The sequence below is a fragment of the Seriola aureovittata genome, chromosome 6 (genome assembly GCF_021018895.1).
Source record: "Seriola aureovittata isolate HTS-2021-v1 ecotype China chromosome 6, ASM2101889v1, whole genome shotgun sequence".
NCBI lineage: Eukaryota > Metazoa > Chordata > Actinopteri > Carangiformes > Carangidae > Seriola > Seriola aureovittata.
Genome location: NC_079369.1, coordinates 16,614,234 through 16,635,797, shown reverse-complemented (window position 1 = coordinate 16,635,797; position 21,564 = coordinate 16,614,234). Strand labels below are relative to the sequence as shown.

General features: G+C 41.4%; 1 protein-coding gene across 13 annotated transcripts in view; it reads left to right on the top strand.

The window, feature by feature from the left end:
* Positions 1-20,054, top strand: part of ptprsa (protein tyrosine phosphatase receptor type Sa) — a 232,879-nt gene extending 212,825 nt beyond the window's left edge. For all 13 annotated transcript variants that reach the window (XM_056377819.1, XM_056377815.1, XM_056377818.1 and 10 more), the window contains 8 exons: positions 1,297-1,451; positions 2,404-2,689; positions 6,816-6,994; positions 7,303-7,429; positions 7,604-7,729; positions 12,003-12,157; positions 15,173-15,308; positions 15,585-20,054. In XM_056377819.1, the coding sequence (XP_056233794.1) occupies positions 1,297-1,451; positions 2,404-2,689; positions 6,816-6,994; positions 7,303-7,429; positions 7,604-7,729; positions 12,003-12,157; positions 15,173-15,308; positions 15,585-15,653 (1,233 nt within the window). In that variant the 3' untranslated portion in view covers positions 15,654-20,054. The remainder of the gene's footprint in view (positions 1-1,296; positions 1,452-2,403; positions 2,690-6,815; positions 6,995-7,302; positions 7,430-7,603; positions 7,730-12,002; positions 12,158-15,172; positions 15,309-15,584) is intronic.
* The last annotated feature ends 1,510 nt before the right edge of the window (positions 20,055-21,564 follow it).

The window sequence follows — 21,564 nt, the reverse complement described above, 5'->3', positions numbered from 1 at the left end:
AGCACCAACCACATCCATGTAGCCTGCATCAACCGCAGAAACAGGGAATGTCCAAAAAAAAAAAATACAAGGGAAATAAGAACTAGGTCAGTTTGCTTTTAATTACCACACTCATTTATTCATTTATTCAGCATGGAAAAAGTCCCTCTGTCAGGGAAGCAGAAGCAGTGCATTGAAATGCAAACAGTAGCTCCATTAGAGGATCTTCTGAGAGGAGAGGAGGACACAAATATGCAAGGAGAAATTTTTCCTTTCTTTTTACTTATCCTTCTCAAAATCTTCCTCTGGGTCCCAGCTTGTATCTTTGATGCGTCGAGAGTTGAGTTTGAGATAGGAGCTGACAGACGGCTGTGTAATGTGGGTGTTTGCTGCATGTATCTGTAGATGCTGGGAGCAGCAGTAACATGAGAACATGGAAGATACGAGCACCTGTACTGTCCAGTATAGAAGTTATCAGACATATTTTATCATGTTGAGGCTTATCTGATCTGCTGTATATGTGTGAAAGTGTTTCCCAAAGGAAAATTACAACCCCTGGGCAATACTGCAGCAAATATCTATTTTAAGCATGGAACACTAACCCCCTGTGAAGGTAGCTGAGATTTTGAGTCAGACTAGCCGAGTCATTGGTGTAACTGTCCATGGACAGCGGGGGTAGATGTATGTAAAAAGATTAGCCGCCTGTTCACACCTGGCATGTGTCTCGGGTGATGCAATCAGGAGTAGGCAGCTCTAAGTACGTCAGTTCACACCTGGTATTGAAATGCATCTCCACATGCGTCTCGAGTTAACACTTATGATCACATCTCACTTGCCCACTTTATATACACACAAACATGTGTGTGTTGTTTTTAGCCAGTCTGACTATGGCAGGTGGTGTTTGTGAGAGGGTGCACTGCACACAGCTCTACAATGAAGTAAGGGGTTAGCCATTTTAAATAATAAGATATTTTCAGTTCGTTATAAAACTGTGGCAGGACTAATGAGACTGTGGCAGAGGAAGTCAGTAGAGTAGGCGGTCCTTCAGTGTGGCCCAGGATGCATTCCTAATGTGGTCAGAGCGATCGGATCTCAAATGCGTCCTCAATGCATCGTGGGTACGTTCACACCTGTACTTAGAGCTGTCCGGTTGTGATCAGATCACCTGAGATGGATGTTAATACCAGGTCTGAACAGGGTTGTGCATACATATAATACTCAGACACTATTAATAACACCAATAAGTCAGTCAGCTAAACACAAACACAACACCACCACCACCACCACATCCAACCCACCTCTCTCTCTATTTTCCAGAATGGCTCTAGTGAGAAGCGGGAGGTTCGTCAGTTCCAGTTCACGGCGTGGCCTGACCACGGTGTACCTGAGTACCCAACCCCCTTCCTGGCCTTCCTGCGCAGAGTGAAGACCTGCAACCCGCCTGATGCCGGACCCATCATCGCCCACTGCAGGTCATTAGAAAATTTTATATTGTTAGGGTTGGTTAAAAGGCTCTTTTTGAGTGACAAAATGCCTGATTTTAAGCTTTAATTTAACTCCAGTAACCTCACCCCTATACACATGGAAGTGGTATCCCTGTTTTATTTTTACCTCGTGCTCGTCTCCCTGACTGTGTGTGTTTATACTCATGAGCAAACAGAATGGCAGAGCTCCTCCCTTTGTATCTGCTATTATAGATTACGTAACACACATTATACAAACACACGCTCTCTTTCTTAGAAGACCTACATCTTTTCTTTTCTCCATTGGACACATCATTCTCTTTAAGGCACTCTTCTTTTTTTCCTGCTTTCATTCTCTCCACCTCCGTCTCTTTTTTCCCTCTTTGTGAAAAGCCTCACAGTAATCCTTTCCCATCTTTCCTGCTTCTCCTTTTTTGCTCCTTAACCCTTCCCCCTTTTACAAGCGATATTTCTCGAATGGCTTATTCAAATTGAAACCTTTTTGTCAAGATAAGAAGACTTCAGTCAGTCCAAAGCGCTACACAATAAAACTGAAATTCGACAGCTTGCTTCGCTCAGTCTCCATCACCGTCGTCTTGTTGTTCTATCTGTCATTTTTATTAGTTGTCTCTGTATTCCCTCTGTAGCTGTCACTACATCCCTCTGTTTTGCTCTCCTACTCAATTATTTAAAATGTAATGCCACAACAAATCTACAGACATTACTGGACATACATAATCACCTTGTGGTTTAATATTTTAGGCGTGAGAACAACAGTAAATCACAATTAAATTCCTACGATACAAATGTGACAAGCACTTTGTATTAGGCAAACAAATATTCATAGCCTGAGCATCCTGAGAGGATAAAACTCTAGAAATGGAGAAATTAATTTATATTCAACGGACCTCTTAAAACCTCCAACTTCTTTTTCTCTCTCTTCTTTCAAATCCTCCTACAGTGCGGGTGTTGGTCGGACAGGCTGCTTCATCGTCATCGACGCCATGCTTGAGCGCATCAAGCACGAGAAGACGGTCGACATTTACGGCCACGTGACGCTGATGCGGTCACAGCGGAACTACATGGTGCAGACGGAGGACCAGTACAGCTTCATTCACGATGCACTGCTGGAGGCGGTGGCCTGCGGCAACACTGAAGTGGCTGCCCGGAGCCTCTATTCCTACATCCAGAAGCTGGCCCAGGTGGAGAGCGGCGAGCATGTCACTGGCATGGAGCTAGAGTTCAAGGTACAGGAAATAACGGGAAACCTGGTACATTGTTAGGAGTTAAATGGCAGGGGTTTGGGCAGAGTTCAAGCTCTGTCTCTTTCTTCTTTTCACTAAGAAACCATGACGGTGTGTGACAAAGTGTTTCAGCTTAAGTTTGGCGTTTGTGTTCCACTGGGGTCTCACATATACATTATGGGACTGACGGCCTTTGTTTTTTCGTGCAGGTGACCCCGTTTTGCATTTTGACAAATTAAAACTGCAAACGACAGCTGAAAAACTCACCTGGCAGAATGAACTGTCCAGATGCCAAGATGGTTACAAACAACGTACAAATCAGATTTTCACTTTTTGAACTTAATCAAAACTAAACAATGAAGACATAAACACTAAGTTTTGAGAGTTCTGTCACCTTGTCTTAAGAAGCTATAAGCCTTTTAAAGGAGGCTGGCTGCCAGCTTATCTTCCCAGAAGTTATTTTGGATGCAAATCCAATTTCTTTGCCTTTCATATTTTTTCTCCTCATCATTATTTGCAATGTGCCTAATTGTGGGTTTGCAGTAATCGCTTTTTGATTCGTGATCATACATTATTTTGCATTTTTATACTTGAACAGAACATATACTGTGGCAGTTCTTGACCAACAACTGTGTTTCTGGCTGGAAACAGTGAAACTGGAGAGTGAGGAAGACACAAAATGGATGATTATGGTAGCTGATTGGGGGAACTGGGAGAATAATGTTTCAGCTGAGTGAGGATGCAGTTTACAGAAAATCCTCATACCTCAGACAAACTGAATTTGGCAGTAGGCAAGAGGCAATATGGATGTCCCTTTGAGCTTATGTTGCTCATAAAGACATAATGGAAATCCTGAATGAACACAGTGTATAACATAGTAAGATTTAAGCATTTGAGATAAAATCACTTCTCTGCAAGATGTAATACCTTTCAGCCCCAGGTAAGTAGAATATAGATTAAACCTGCCTTATTTATGTCGAAGCTATTTGTCAGTTTACATATGCTGTCCAATTAATAGGATCTCAGATGGACTAGAAAGCAAAGCTCCCTTTTTTTTTTCAAGCCTCACTTCAATAATTTAATCACTTAGATACACACTATTTGAATTATTATTGCATTGTTTTTGCAAAGCGTGAAAATGGAAATGTTGAAGCCCTTCACTGTTTGGCTGCAATGTTCATTTTTGAGGATTTGGAATAATATGCTTAAGCCAAGAAATTGGGTTTAGTCTAGCAGGCACAAGACAAAAGATTTTTGGCTGGAAGCAGCACGAATTTGAGTTTAGGTTTGAGTAAGAGAGTGTGTATGCTCTCTAACAGAAATTCATGACCAAGCAGTCGGTGAGCATGGACAGGCAGACACAGTGTTTACATAGATCTCCATTAAAGATCTCAAGAATCATCAAGTTATAAACTCACCTCAGCTTCGGCGCTCCACTATCTGCTGACCTTGAATTGCACAGATGCTCACTCCCAAATCATCCGTCATCTTTCCGTCGCCATTCATCAACACGCCCCCCCCTGCCAAGAAACAATAATAGTGCTGGTGTCTTCAACCTTTTTTTTTTTTCTTTTTTTTTTTTTTGCTCACTGGGGCACAATGGTGATGGAATCTCTATCGCCATCTGTAACAGGGATAATGCTGAGCTGGCGTCAGGAGTCGAACAGGGATTAATAACGTCCACACTACAGTCAGGATAGAGAGGAGCGGTGCATGTGAAGAGGGGTGGGGGAGCTAGCTAAGTAATTAATACTTGATGATGACAAATGGAGGTGGATGGCAGGGCAAGTAGAGGGAGGAACGTTTGGCTAATGAACAAAGGGACAACTGTATGCTAACTTGGCGGTAAGGAAGTGATGCGACAGAATGCTGCACTATAGGGAAAGTGGGAGGGCATTGTCATTCTCAGGTGGGAAAACGGCGTCGTACAGAGTTAAGTTGTCACCGGTGGGACTCTCAGGAGTTCAGCGGGGAGACTGAACCGAGAACAGGGACTTGTCATGAAGTTGTCAGATTAGCGCCTTTCTGGTGTATGTGAATGGATAACAAGCATGTTCAGAGGAAGATTTATGCACAGAAGACATTTGTTCACATAACCCACTTGCACAAAATGTTCAGAAACATACAGGACACGAATCACAGCAACAACATAAAAAAAAAAAAAAGCTACTGGGATCCATTTGAAATGAAATAGCAATGGAATAATTTGAAATTCAGCAGCATGGTTTTAATTGGGATCCAAATGCAAACAAGAAGACGAAAACAGCTCTACGGTTTTAAATAGAATTGAGGTTGACAGTTTACAGGAAGTTTACAGAGCATTGTCTTGTATTGTGGCCACATCATAAACATAGACAACAGTCAAACATTATGTGATGCACGCAATCGACCAAATAGATAGTGATCAGTGGAGAAACTATAAATATTGATGAAATATTAAATGTAATGATGATTAAGGATGCTTGTTTGATGATATATCTATTATTTATTATTAATTTGTTAATCAGGGTTATAGTCGGGGTGTATTGGTCTGTTTGTATTGTAAGCCCTTGTTTCTGACTAATGTCAAAAATGATTATCCTTGTTGCGGCGTAACATGCCTAATGTACGTAATCTATCTTCCAAATGAACAGAGATACTGTACTATAAATGAGAAGGAACTGGCAACCGTGACTAGAGGTACCCCAGGTGCTTCTCTGCCCTGTTGGATGACAGGTTGCCAGGCTTGGCTCCGTTCCCTGCCCCCTCCGTGGTGTTTGGTGGTGTAGCTTAGGGCCTCTTTAGCTCTGCCAGGCCACCTCAAGCCTTTCCAGGTGCCTTTGTGAAACACAGATCAAAGGGAGGACACTAGCGAAGGATGAAAGGAAGGGCGGAGGAGGAGGGGAAGAGCTGGACGGACTCCAAGTAGCCATTGAAACAGAGATAGCGGTGCTATAGGGGAATTAGAGAGGAAAAAGGGAAACTACTCTAATGGGGAAAAAGGGCAAAATGGAAGGTTAGACCGTGTTCACACAGAGGTGCAAAGAGAGACACTTTCACTTTGTGTGTTTTGACAGCCATTGAGAGACGAGGAGTTGAGGAACTAAAAATCTGCATTCCTGCTGCCCACTTTTTCATTGGGGTCAGTTGCAGCTCATCTCTCTGTCTCTCTCTCTCTGTCTCCCTCTCTCTCTCTCTCTCCGTCCTCTTAAGATGCTGCTAATGTCCTCAGTGCGCCATGCTTTTCTCTGTCTGAAAGGGCCCTAAATAATCTGACTAGGGTGTCTTCCATTTGCAGGCAAATGCTAACAAGCAAGCATACACACACACACACACACTCACAAATTCTTTGTTGAGAAGCCAAGAGGAGGCGATCATAAGACTTGCTGACCCACAAACTCCCACTGAGGTCCTTATGACGATGATGATGTAGCAGTACAGCTTTTCATTTTGATCATTATGCAGTGTGTGTGTGTTTGTCTTTCTGAACATCTCTGTGTGAGTCTATGATTTATGCACACATACTACACTGCCATTATCAAAGGCGCTGGTGACCCACTTTTAGGCGAGTTTTCTGTTTCGCACAGTCTTGATCCAGAGGCTTGTTAGTCTGGGTATGTGGCATATTTTCCATCGTTGCGTCTGACCCTACAGGACCCCACAAGTTGCAAAAGGGGATAAAGTTTTTGAGTCGCTTCCTGGTGAATATATTCTTGATAAACAATGTCCCTTTGAAGTTGTGCCATCATTGGTAAAGCTGGGTGAAAGATCAGATTAGATTGAGTGTGCTTTATTACTTTCTGTCATTGATATTCTACTCTCTTTATCTGTCTCGCACCTGTCCTCCCTTTCCTCCCTCCTTCCCGATCTCTCCTCTTATCATCCTCTCCTGCTCTTCCTTCCTCTCTCTTCTCTTTTCATGCCTCTTCTCTCCTCTTTGTGAGCACCGTGGCTTTTGCCAATCCATTCCCTCTTCTCGTCACCACTGTACTCTCTTTTTCGTCGTCTTGTCATCTTTTTCCTCCTCCTCCCATACCTTTCATTCTGCACTTTCTTTGTAAAACTTTTTTCCACATTTTTTTTTTTTTTTCTTTTCGGTGCCTTCCTTTTCTTACCTTCTTCCATTTATCCTTCTATCTTTCCCCTCCAGCGCTTGGCCAACTCCAAAGCCCACACGTCGCGCTTCATCAGTGCCAACCTTCCCTGCAACAAGTTCAAGAATCGGCTGGTCAACATCATGCCCTACGAGACCACACGCGTTTGCCTGCAGCCAATCAGAGGCCTGGAAGGATCCGACTACATCAATGCCAGTTTCATTGATGGATATAGGTAGGAAGAGGAAACATGCCAATATGAGACGTGTGTAATGTGATTCTATTGCGTTTTGGAGAAAAGGTGCAGTAGATAATGGAATAATGGAGACATGGAAAGTGAATTTCAACACTTTTTTTTTTTTTTTGTTAGTGATCCTCAAAGTAATACGTATTACTCAGTAAACGCAGTCACTCAGTCTTCAGGAATGTATCGGCAAAACTTATGAAGTATTCCTAGAATTTGCATTAGTGGTGTTAAAATGGTGCTTATTATTATACAGGCCAAACATAGACGGTTTTAACATGGTTTTTCTGTATATACAGGCAACAGAAAGCCTACATCGCCACGCAGGGCCCTCTGGCAGAGACTACAGAAGACTTCTGGAGAATGCTCTGGGAGAACAATTCCACCATTGTAGTCATGTTAACCAAACTGCGAGAGATGGGACGGGTAGGAGTCAGACACACATGCATTAACACTCATTTGATTTGTGTTGTTTCTGTTTCTGTCTTGCTTCTGTATTGAAGGATACAAACAGTAATCGAAGTAAAATAAAATGGAAATGAATTAGTAAGTCGTTCGAATATTAATTTCTGGGGTTTATCTCTCCTTCTGCTCAAACAGGAAAAGTGTCACCAATACTGGCCGGCGGAACGTTCTGCCAGGTATCAGTATTTTGTGGTGGATCCCATGGCCGAGTACAACATGCCCCAGTACATCCTAAGAGAGTTCAAGGTCACAGACGCCAGGGTAAGACATACTAGGAAGTGTTCGGTCTGGACTGACTATTGTATTGCCGAGTAAGTTTTGTTGTTTTTGGGTGTATAGAAATAACCACACAATCGACACCCTGATTTCAACTGAAAATATTTTCCGTCACAGCTAAAATTAACTTTATATTGAATTGTTATCATACAAATCTTAAACATCAACCCTGGCAGATCCAAAGAGCAAAAGACCCTTTTGAGGAAATGTAGGTCACATAAATACAGGAATATCACAAGTACATGGTATTTTTTTTTTCCTCAGAAGTTCCTTATGTAGCTTTGAGATTGTAATTCTGCTCTGTAATTAGACGGGTTTCCACTCAAAACAAGATATCATGGAGACTTAATGTTGAGCTAACTAGTAGCTTCATTCAAATATTAATGAGGGTTCAAAACCAAAGTGACTTTTCTTGTTGAACTGTTTAAAACCAACTCTACACTACTGTAGACATCACTTTACCCCAGGATTTCTTTTTCGGTCCAATTAGGTTGGACAGTTTGAAGAAGCAGCAACAGAACTGTAGCACAGAAATAAAACTGCTTCCTCTCTTTGCCAAACAAGCTGACATATCCAACGATTTCCCAGGCAGTGTGGCAGCTAGTTAGCAGTCATCCTGTTAGTATTAAAAAAATTAATACACACACACACACACACACACACACACACACACACGCACATACACAAATAGACACAGTATCCACAGTGTGGAAATCAGACACAAATGCTGTTTAAGCTGGTATGCCATCACCCGACACATACACAAACACACACACATACATACACACTTTTGCAGTGTGCAAAATGACTTTCTTTAAAGGGCTCAAACATGCACACACACATACACACACACAAATGTGCACACAGGCTCACTTTCCGCCGCATACCTATCTCCATGCTGATTTGCTATTCCCAGCACAAATATACAGACCGATGCATGCACAGACACACACACAAACACATGCGTGCACACACACACACACACACACACACACACACACACACACTCACTCACCTTTGTATATTTATGTATTTTATGGCTGTCACACACAAGGACACGTAATCATATTTACACATGGATACATACATTAAACAAACATGTATATATGTTTTAAGCCCTCATAAACACACACGCACACATCTTGTGCAGTGCAGTGGTCAGTGGTGGTGTCTTTCAGATGATGGGGACTGAATCATCTAAGTGTAAAATGGCAGCAGACAGACTGATAGTCAAAGCTCATTGTCTATACATACAGTATAGGAAGGTGTTGTGTACTTGACATGTGAAGGTGGAGGTTTGGTCGGAGTAAACCGTTAAGAAGCACTGTATGTGTAGCTGTAGGTGCATTTGTGATTTATGGCTTTTCAACCCCATTTTACTGATTGTGTATGCATGTGAGTGTGAGTAAACAAGGTTGAACTCCACACATCATACATTAGATGTACATGCATGTGTTTGTATATGTATGACTGTGTGTGTATGTATGCAAGTGTGTGTGTGTGTGTGTGTGTGTGCGTGCGTGCGTGCGTATGTCGCATGCCTCTGCACAGTAATAGCATAGACTCCACGCCTCAACACTCACATCTAGCGAGCCAGTCACGTATTTAATCACACAATTTGACACGCCGCGTGGGCCCTCAGGTTGTGTGTTAAATTTTCCTCTCTCCCCACCCCCACCCCCACCCCCACCCCCACCCCTCTTCTCATTCTTTGGCGTGCTTGGTTTATTGTGTTGTTGTCTTTGCCCCTCTTTCATTTTTAATCCCTCTGCTGAGGCAAAATGTTTTTGAGATGAAAAACAAAGGCAACGAAAGAAAGACAACATGCAATGCGTCATAAAACAGGGAAGGAGACATGAGATCTTGTACAAAGAGAGTCGGTATATGGAGCTTAACTTATTAGTAACTAAATCGTTGTATTTGTCAAGTACAATGAAAGTACAAGACTACATCTTGGCGGCAGCGGTGAAAAACATATCAACAGATAAGACAGCAACACAGGACAGCAGGGCTTCACATTCTTAGCTCAAGGATTCAATAGACAGATTATGTATATCCTATAAAAAAATATATAAATATAGGTGCTTCACATACTCTACATTCAACATTTAGTCACCATCTGCATTTAGCCTGCTAGCAGTAGAGGGGGGTGGTTAGCTCCCTGGCCAAAATTAGAATGAATGAATGGATGAATGAATGAATTCATGTAGCACAGCCACCATGACCCATGATAAATACAGACCCTGAGGTGATTGTTTACATCAACACATTCAGAGGTCGTTTAATATTAGATTACCATGTTTTTTTTTGTTTTTTTTTCATGATCACTCTCAAATAAAAGGACATTAGGTTTATTTAACACCGCTGATCTGATGTGTAATAGCTGGTTAGAATGGATGATACCTTGAAACAAGAAGAAAAAAACATTAGCTATTTTTACCCATCTGCCAGTGTGGGCAGTCTGTTATCATCAGTTACACGATTAATTCTTAAGAATACAGGAGCACCACCATTCGCTTGATGGTTCCTGACAAAGCATCTCATTCAAGAGACAAATATAACAGCTATAATCCAAATTTTTAGCACTATGCTTTCATTAGAGACATTCAATGCCTCCATAAATGCATGCAGGTTTTTCTTATGTGTGTTGTTAGGAGCAGTTGTTTGCAGTTAGACCCTTAAACAAAGCATAGTTTCCAACCATTCCAAGGTTGTAGCCAGTTACACAACACATTGATTATTAACTTTCTGTCTATTTACCACTTCACTGGCTCCGGGCAAAAATGTAATTTGTTCATCATTATCAAGGTACTCAAACAAGTGCGGAGAATTATCTATGGGGGGGGGGGGGGGGGGCATAATTCTGTTTCTGAACAATTTATCGGAGGTGAAAATATCTCTTTCTCAGTGCAACTTCAGATTCCTGCTTATTACATTGATTCTACAACACAGTTTAGACATAATTACTATAAATACAATTTTAGAATCCATAATTCTCTACCATCTAATAGTGGGATAACAGAAAGGACAAAACGGATCGCAGTTTAGTCGCCAAACTGAGGGTTCATTGAATTGTGCCTGTGTTGTGTGAACAAACTGGAGGAGAATGTGTGAGAATGACACATCATGTCTAAACTGGAGTCTGTTGCGCAGAGACGTGAGAATCAACAGGAGGAATGAACACCTGGTTGTCTTAATTACTGGTGGCATCAAGCGGCGAGCGAGTCTCAAAATGCAGAAACGCTTCTCACTGCTCACTTTCGTGTTCCCTCTGAGACACCTTGAACAAACATTCTTTCACAAGGACACAAGTGTTGCCTGCGCATTCTCAGACTTGACAATCAGCTCTCTCAAAATAAAGCAGATCGCCTCCTCCTTGTCCTCGTGTGTTGCCAACCTGATTGTGAAAATGCATTTAAATTTTTTTTTTTTTTTTTTTGTTTGCTTTGGAGGCAAGTTCAGTTATCTCACCACTTAAAACTCTCACCTCTAAAACAAGATTATAAGAATCGATATGAGATTAAATTGTTACTGACATTTTGTGTAGCAGGCATGTCTGTGTGTGTCAGGGTTTTTCTTTCCAATTTTCATCGTCCAATCCCACCTCCTGCCCCGTTAGTCCTCCGTTCTTGCTTCTTACCTTCCTCGCTCGGCTCATCCATCAGGTCGCTGTATCGATCGCATCGCAGGATTATCCTATTCAACATGGTGTCTGGGAGAAGACGCTTGTCATGGCAGATACACTATTGATTAGCTTTAACTAGGACCTACTCATGCGGCACAGACACACACACACACACACACACACACAAAACGGCAGGAGAAAATAGAGACAATTGGGGTTGGAGGTAGAGGAGTGATGTGAGAGAGAAAAGGACATACTGTCCCTCTGTGGTGACATGTGTGTGTCATTGTACATTTACTTCATCTGTGTATCTGTTGTATTGCCATTGTGCAGAAGAAGCACCGGCAGATACGGTTTCATTTTAAAAGACCAATTTGTCTTCATTTTTTATTGCCCCATAGACTTTGTGCTGCTTGGTTTGCATTATGTTCTCAGAAGAAACTAATGGTGAAACCCACAAGCTCTAAGCTAATGATGTCTTGCTCTGTGTGTAGAGGCTCCACCGTGAAGCCACTACCTGCCTTTGCTTTATTTCCTCTTTGTGTTCCTTAAATATATCTACACACTCCTTGCTTCTTTATGTGATCTACAATCTCCTACAAATCTTTCTCATCTTCCCTCTATATTTTGCAGGATGGCCAGTCCAGGACAGTAAGGCAGTTCCAGTTTACTGATTGGCCAGAGCAAGGCGTCCCCAAATCTGGGGAGGGATTCATTGATTTCATTGGCCAGGTGCATAAAACCAAGGAGCAGTTTGGACAGGATGGACCAATCTCTGTCCACTGCAGGTAAGGCATCTCAATGCTATGTTGGACCATATTTTCTCTGCTGCATTATATTAAATATCCAAGATCCGAAAATAGCATATTATGATAAAGGTTTTCTTGAACACAGGGGCGTGATATGCCGTAATACCAGGGATTGCAAGTTGTTTCGCCTCAAACTGCACCCCTAAGACACACTTTCCTTTCTTGAAAATGATATAAGGCTTTAACTATCAAAAGACAAGATTAAATCACTTCTTATGGTGGTTATTGTTTTGCAGCGCGGCACCTCCTGCGGTGCAGCTCCAACAGCATCATCAGATATGATCCCTCCTCTCTTTTTTGCCACCGCAGTAAACTACCACTGCACATCCACAGGCCCATCTCCTCCATAATTGATAAGACTGAGATGCGGCTTGGCATTTGCAAAGAGGAGGCACATGAACTGATACAGCCATTCTTTTGGGGTTTTATGATCGCTCTGTGATGCATTTTGATCACCTCGAGTGTAGCTTCCAAGGTAACCTTCATCATTAACTCGACATGCTAGACTCAAGTAGAATTTGATATTTGGTGGTGGTCACCACCAAGACCTCAGATTATTCTTATTCATTGACAGACCTTGAGCGAGATCAGTCTGAATGAGTTGTTACCTTTTGTAGCCAGACAATGGACATCATTCACGGTTCTGTTTTTATTTGCGCTGCAAGAAAAAGGGAAACAAATAAAAGAAAAAGAAATGTCTTGAAATTCCATTAACGAAGACACTTGCCTGCATGTGGTCCATTGTACACGGTGTTTCATGGTTTGATTGGCATTCAGAAAAAGCTTTGCCTTTGACTGTGATAAACAAACAAAGGTATTAACACAATGAATTATTTCCTTGCTGTCTCCTGAACATGTTTTACTTTTGGAACGGAGCCGGTGTCACTTTTTTCTCCACATTTCTATCGCACAGGCGCCATGACATCACCAAAACATAACATCACCTCCCCTGTATTAAAAACAATGATGTCACCAGCCATCAAATGGCCCTCTGGGAGTTGTAAGATGTGTCAGGGAAGCTCCAATAAGACTGAGTTATTCCTTCCTTCTATGAGGCCATTATTGGAGGGGGAGAGAGCTGTCTTAAAGCGAGAGGATCAGCTATTGCAGGAGGAATCGCAGGACTGGAGTAATGGACGAAAAGGAACACAGGCCCATTAAAGTGGACTACAGGAGTCACTTGACCACGCTTTATTCAGCGGCCAAATGCACAATTAAGGCATCCTTGACACATCACAGTGAACTCTGCTTGATGTTTGGAGGATTAACACAGAACTGCTTCAGCTTACATCGTTAAAATGTAGTGCTGTTCATCATGTGCTCAACTTACCTGCAGTCCTTTTTAAATACTTTTTGTTCATTCATTTGGCTTTTTATCTTTTTTTTTCACAAGTAGATGTCACTTTGTCTAAATGCAGATATCCCGCCACCTCCTTCTCCTCCTCCTCGTCCTCCCTCCATCCTCCTTCAGGCTTTGTCATCTCCGAGTTTAGAGCTTATGCCTTCCTTTTCTCTTACTCTTTCGTCTTCTGTCACCAGCCTTTCCCGTCTGTCATCCATCTGTCTATTTCTTAATCCCCCCTCTCTCTCTCTCTCTCTCTCTCTCAATTCAATTCACTTGAGTTCTCCCTCTCTCCTCTTTTTCCATCTATTCATCCATTCATCCTCCCAGCCCTCGTTTCTTCCACTCCCACCCTCTTTTCTTCCTCCTCCTTCGTTTCTCTCCTCCTCAGCCACTATCTAATAGACCCACATGCTTTTTGTCATTAATTGCCTGATTACTTCCTGTGAATGGGGACACCAAATCCTCTCAGTCGGCAGCGGCCCGGCAAGCTTTCAGACTTGGAGAGTCGATCTTCCTGGAGAGGGAAAGAGAGCGAGAGAAAGAGAGAGAGAGAAAGAAAGACAGGGAGAGGAGCTCTGAGGGAGTTTAAGAGTCCATGTGACAAGCTGTGACTGACTCTCAGGAAGAGGCTTTGGGTGGGCTGAGAGATGCTGCGGTGTGGGGGTTGGTTAGTGGGTGGTCGCATGTGGGTGTGTATGTGTTTGCGGTGGTCGTACGTTCTGCATGATTAGGCTCAATAACTACCACGTTCGATATCGTTTGATTTATTGTCAGATGACATGTCATCTTTTGGCCTGTGTCTAGCTGTGTCCTCCAACACACACACACACACACACACACACACACACACACACACACTTGTAGGGATACTCACACACAAACTCAAAGTGTGTGCTAGCAGCCATCGCTTTCACTCTTCATTCAGCGACACAGCATCAGAGGCTGGAAGGAGCCCAAATAAATCTGTTGTCATATCAATTATTGTTCCATTGGTGAAGTGGAAGTTATTTCACAGCAAAGCAGCTTAGAGAGGCAGCTCTCAAGTATTTCAGGATCTGAGTTAAGACTCAGACTGTATTTCTGGAGAGCGGCAGCAGGCTGAGTTTCTCGACACATGGGAGGAGGGGCTTAATGAGACAAAATGTTTGCTCGGTTGTTTGTGTTGCGTGATTTGGAGAGCGTCTGTGTGTCCTTGAGCGCTCATTTTGGGCTCAACGAGAACGCGGGCACACATTAGAGTGGATTCATGGAGTTCTCACATGCAGATTGCGTCCTTGCTATCCGCATCGACGCGCTGGACTGCCGCAGCATCGCTGGCTGTCTTAAGTTTTCAGGCAGTTTTAACTGTTTCAGGTATTCACAGCGAGCCAGTGTGCAAAGTTGTTATGACAGAGTCTGGTTGTAGATACAGCATGCATTTTAGAGGAAATTTAGGATGGAAATTATTTAAACATGAACGTTATTTTGCAGGTCTTGGTTAGACTGATGTAGATCATAAATAACAAAGTACATACATGGGAAGAGACTAGAGGACCTCAGGGAGTGCAAGACATAACAGAAAGACACATTTCCCTGGTACGAATAAAAATTCACCATTCAGCCAGCGAGACATATCCTTACTAATTCATTTTATAATTGTGTGTTTCTAGTGCTGGCGTGGGCAGGACTGGAGTTTTCATCACCCTCAGCATCGTCCTGGAGAGAATGCGCTATGAAGGTGTGGTCGATATCTTCCAGACAGTGAAGATGCTCCGGACACAGAGGCCAGCCATGGTTCAGACTGAGGTTGGAGATCACAAACACACACAAAACTCAGTTCAATAAAACTATATTAACTATATTAAATCACCTCTGTGTAGTTTCCTTGATCTCATTGTGTAAAGAATGTCGTAAAAACTACTTCTCAGATCTATAATTTCGTCTCGTCAGACAAGTACTGTAATTAGTTTTATTTTTAAATTGTTAATTTCTCATTATCATAGCAAAATCTTCAAACTCCTGCTGAGATATTGATTTCTGATGTTTTTTTTTTGTGTTTTGTGTTTCTTCTCTCTCACACAGGATGAGTACCAATTCTGCTATCACGCAGCTCTGGAGTACTTAGGAAGCTTTGATCACTATGCAACGTAAAAAGCCATCTCTTCCCCCCAGAATCCTGTCGCCCCCCCCTCAACAGTCTCCTGAGCCATAGTAACTTTGAAATTTGAAACGACGACAGCAGACGACGATAACACCACCGCTAATTCAGACACACCAAACAGGATCCTAATGTAGATTTTTAGAAGTCAATGCCCAACAGATTCACTCTAGATTTTAATTCCAATTCGACCAAGAGACCCTTCTCGAGGAAGCGAGGAAAAATTGCCCATCATCAAGAAAAGACGATCTTCATCAGGAGAGGAACCAGAAGCTGTGGCTCAAGCTTTGGGGCGGGAGTCGATCAAAGTGTCAGACTGCTTACCTTACCTCAAGTGTTTCAATGTGGAGGACATTGTAAACATTCGTGGACATTTCTCTTCTCAAAAATATCTTCGTGATACAACGGTAACAAGCAACAGATAAAGAAGGAGAAGGCAACAGCAAAAATCAGTGAGAGGCAGATGGATGTAGCCAAGACGGGGTGACTTTCTTGTTTTTTTGATATGCCTGGGTGTCAAAGGGGTTCAAGTATTTGTATCAACACATTTTGTGAATGATATCCAGAGAAATGACCAAAATGAGGTTGCCTATGTGAACACAAGTGGTTTTCCCCAAACTCTGGTCACCCAAACAAGATGGGACGAAAAAAAAAAGAAAAAATGCTTGTTCCATCTGGCATTAAGTAAATCTTGAGTTTTACACTGTTCCACTAATGATACACGTAATGCGTGTGGAAAAACACTCAACTGTTAAAGTACACATCACATAATTGCCTGTTCTTAAGCACTAGGAGCTTAGAGAAGGCACTGTCCGTGGTTGTTGGGAAGAAATCAGCAAAACATATCTTGAGATCAGTTAGTTTTATGAATTGTGAACTTCTGCAAAATCAGTATCTTAAGCCACAAGCAACAGTGATGTTGAAAAGTACCACAAAGTATTTACAGTATTAAGAAAAAAAAAAGAAAAAAAAGTGTCCCAGGAGGCTTGTGTCTCAGTCACCAGAGGATTCGGGGGAAAACCTCGTCTGTTGCAAGACACTGCGGCTGGGTCGTCTTGTGGATGGTCAAGGTGGGAGAAATGGCAACTGTGTCCCAAGATTTTTTACAATCACTCCTCTCTTTGGATCCATTGCATCATGGGGCTTCGGTGTTAACATCCACCATTTTGAACAAGAGATAAACCTGGTGGGTGAGAAGCTTTGGAATAAACGGAACAACCAGACAAGGATTGCCGCAAAAGTTGGGGCTCTCTTTGTGTACAGTGACCAACGCTCATCATCATTGTTTAGAACTTTTTTGTCTTATGAGGATTTTTTTTTTTTTTTTCGTTTTCTTCTCTGTCAAAACCAAACATGCTGCTTATCGTGTGTATGCTGTACGTGTGACTCTTGAGGGAGAGGAAACTGACGATGCCAGCTCTGCTAACCGCTCACACCCAGGCGGACATGACTAAAAAAAGCGCATCCACATGACATCATCGTCCACCGGTCTTTTCCAGCCCTCCTTTTTTTTGTTTTTTATTTCAAGCCTCCTCTATAATCATCTATTTCATTGTACAAGACACTCAAAAGTGGCAGAGGCCTGTTGCAGTTACAAAGCTTTATGTTCCTGTGATTGAAAAATTGGCCTTTAGTTCCACTGTATGTGTGTTTGGTAACAGGTGGATAAACAAAGTAGATGCTTTGGTTTTTGTCCTCCGTTTTATAGATGATGTCTCTGTGGGTGATACAGCCGGACCAGGCAGCCATGTTGGATCTCAATGCCATGATGTGATAATGAAAATCTTTGGTACTAAATACTTTTCTTGCACATCCCTAAGAAAAAAGAGAATGGAAACTTGAAATAAATACCCCAAAAACAACTGCAGGTTGACGCACTAATGTATATGTGTCTGATTAAGAAAAAAAAAATCGAGCTTTTGAAATCACCAGGTTTTCATTTTGAGATCAGCGCTTTGGTATAAACGAGTGTACGGATTCTGCAGAGGTTACCGGTGGGTGTGCACAATAACCAGAGCAATGGACAGAACTGTGTGTAATCTTTTCTTATTTCCAAAAAAGCCTTATTGTTATTGTAACATTATGAAAACATTAATGTTGTATTATGACAACTTATTTTACATTACATAGTTGACTTTTTATTTTCTTTTTGGTTTAGTTTTTTAACAGAGATGTTGTATCACATTTTTTAAAATTAGCAGGAAAAGAGAAATGCTTATTTGTTCATATTACGTTAAAAGACATTCTATTTTTTCACTGTAGAAATGTTAAGTATAACAACATGTCTGTATGTGTACGTGTGCATACATGCATGTCTATCTATATACATATATCTACTGTATATATATGTATATATACACATACATATACTGCACACTCACACATGCATATATATTTAAAAGCAGAATATAAAAATATATCCAAACACTTAGTATGAACTCAATTTTTCTCCTCATCATCTTTTTTTTTTTTTATACCAGCCAGTTTCTTTTGTTTGTGAGTTTGTTTTTTTTTTGTATTTCTTGTAAAACCTTGTGTGTTTCTTTAGAAAAAGCAGAGGATATGTTAGCGCTATGCCTGAATCCTCTGCCTCCACTCACCAATGTTTAACTTCTACCCCTGGGTAGATCCTGTGCCGATGAGGAGATGCCATTTTTAAATCTTTTTGAGATTCTTTATTATCATAAACTTGTAGGCATTAGTATTCTTTTTGATTTTTTTCTTTGAGCAACTGTTGATCAACTGGTCTACATAATATCTAATCAATCAAAAATTTCATAATTGACCTTTTTGTTATCTATATCAGCCCAACTTGACGAACTGTACCTTGAATGATCATGTACAGACTATGACCCTCACAGTTTTTAAGGAAAAATCCTAAGTTCTTTCTCTTTTTTACGTTATTATTTTCAGACATAATGTGGTCATTCATTTTGTTAGATATCCACTATGATCTAGAATATACCTGTAAATAAACAAATATATAGATTATATGTATTTGTATCATTTGACCCTCAAGATCTCATACTTTAAATGGGTAAAGAACTACAAAGATTGAGGTTCTGCTCATATCCAACTTCCTGGTGTTTGTAAAGCCTGTTTTCTCTCCTCCTTTCTCCAGCCCTGCTCCCTGGTCTTTAATTACCACTCGCTTTTTTTTTTTTCCTGCCTTTAATTTCCCCTGTTAGTAGTTAAACTGGGAACTATGCCAGCTTTGTTTTGCCACACCTATTGCCTCAGTGAGGGCATGGAATCAGCATCAGTGATCTGCTGAGAGGTTACTCCACTCTACCACCTTACCATTTGAATTTGTAATCAACCATAAATTCAAGGATCTGTTATATTAATGTGGACAAGAACTTTTTTTCCTGCCCTGGCAATAGCATGAGTCTATTAGAGATAAGATGGACTTCTCTCTTTCACACCATGAAACTAAAGCAACCAGAGGGGTTTAAAACCTGATAGTGTTTAAATAATTAGAACACTAAAGCCCTGAATTCCTAACAAAAAAAGGCTACACAGGTGTAGATTCAAAATTTCTTGACTACTACTGAGAAACAATAGCACCCAAAGGTGTTCTTCATTCCTTAAAACTTTCCCACAAACCCCCAAAAAGTCCCCAGCTGTCCAACTGCCTAATATGCCAAGGTGTCAACCACGAATATATCATTGGCTGATGGACAAATGCAGCTACGCTAAAGGCCACAAATAGTTCAGTTGCAACACAACATGTTGATTCATTTTCTTCCTAGTGCATTTTTATGCCTTGTATAGAACCATACTCTTGTGTTTTTGTTCGACCATGTTTCGTTATGGGATGCAGAAAGAAATCAGGACTCACTGAAACAGCAGTGCGGTGCAACCAAGGGAAGACCAAGACAACCAAAAACTTGCTGCAAATTCACATTTTCAGCACATCATTTCTGAACAGTGGGAACCTTGAGATGTTTCATAATGAACTAAAATCCTGAACTGAGGACTTCTGGAACTCAAAAAGACTAGTAAATGGGGCCCATGCCAAAACTGAAACCGTGGAAGTCTTTGGAAGCTTGTGCAATGTGTTACTCTTTTGACTTCATGTAAAGATGCTAGACTTTTGAAAACAGCCGCCAAATTTACCGGAATATGTTGCCGAATATTTGGGGGTGGGGTGGGGGGGGACTAACAAAAAAACAACACTAACAAAAAATGACATCAAAAAGAATAGAACATATACAGTACATACCGACAAAATGAAAAAGAACCCAAACTCAGCAAAATAGTTTTTCCTTTGTATGAGGGCCAAGTGCTATCACTTTCAAACTGTTACTTCTAACTGAAACAATAATTGGTTTAAAGCCACTGTGTATGTAGATATGTTGACTTTGTATTAAAGAAATGTTGTCTGAAAATCATTTTGCCTGTGATTTTGTGTGACGGTGTGATTTTTCAAGATATCTCTCCTCCTACATCCCTGTCTGTGTTTGATATGCATATAGCTGCTGAGAGTTCTTTAACTATACTTGAATTGCACCACTTCTCTGCCACAAGAGCTCGTAGGACAAGTGATGAAGCACACAAATGGTGTACTTCTTTTGTTGATAGATGTCTTGATTAGCTTCCGTCCTATATTTATCCACCAGCCTCTTCACAAACATATCCCAATGTGTTCGTAAGCCCCTCTTCAAGCTTGATAAATGCCACCCACACAGGCCAATATTGGTGCAGAGGTAAACCTTCACCTGGTGGTATTTGCTCTGTCATCCATTCCAGAGTGTGGCTCTCCAGATATGTGATAACGTCAAAGCAAAATGTCTGCAAGCGAAGGGGATGTGTTGTGCCAAACCTTACTGTGTTTGCCTTACCCTAGCCTTAGATTACAGCTTGTAAATTACTGTGTAATTATATAGTATGTACAGGGTGGCAACACAATACTTACTGGGTACGTATACCAACACAAACATGTCAAGTATAGGGGGAGGAGGACACTTTTCTGAAAAGCAAGCATAAGGAATCCCAGTATACATAATGGCTGAAACTTTTTTCGTCACAGTTCACTACCATCAAGACAAAACATTGAAAATGTGTCAGAAAAATTCCATACTAGAGTGAAAGTCCAGGGTACTCATCCACTTTTCACTGTACTTGCAGTGAAGTTAAAGGTCCCATATTTTAAAGTTTGAACATTTAAAGTGTTGATATCCATGAGAAGATAAATTTGTGGTTTTAAGTACCAAAAACTCTCTCAGTGTAGTTTTACATCTCCTCCCTCCGGCTTCACTCTGGCTGTTCTGGCAATAACAGGTTGGTGAGCCAATCAGAAGAGAGGCTCAGAGACTCTCTTATGGTTTTCTGAGTGGTTGGATAAAAATATAGCAGATTTAAAGTAAACACTCAAGGAAACCAAATCCTGCACGGCTGGGCAGTGGATCCGGGTCGGCTGGACTTGGGGTGTGACTGGGGGCAGTGGTTGCTTTGTTGTGACGTCACAAAAGTCCTGACAGCTCGTTTTAAGTCTCAGTTTCTGAATACAGTGTGTGCGCATCTCTCTGTGGACTGAGCGCTTTGATACTTTCACAATATTAATATAGAGCCTAAACCTGCTTTATAACCGAAAAAGACATGGAAATCTCACTTTATATGGGACCTTTAATGGGTATACAGGCTGGAGAATAGAGCAGTCATTTGTTTACCACCTTTGAAGGTAATTAAAAAGTAAGTATTTGGTATGCATGCATGAAATTTAAAAACATTACCTTACCTTCAATCATTAAAGATTAGACTTTTGTGGTGGTGTGGTTAACCATCCCAGTATTTCAAGCCCTCACAAGACTGGCTCCCTCAGGACTACACTGCTCATGACCATTTGATTCACACCACACATAGAACAGCTCCTCATCACCTGAAACGGCAATCTGTGACAAC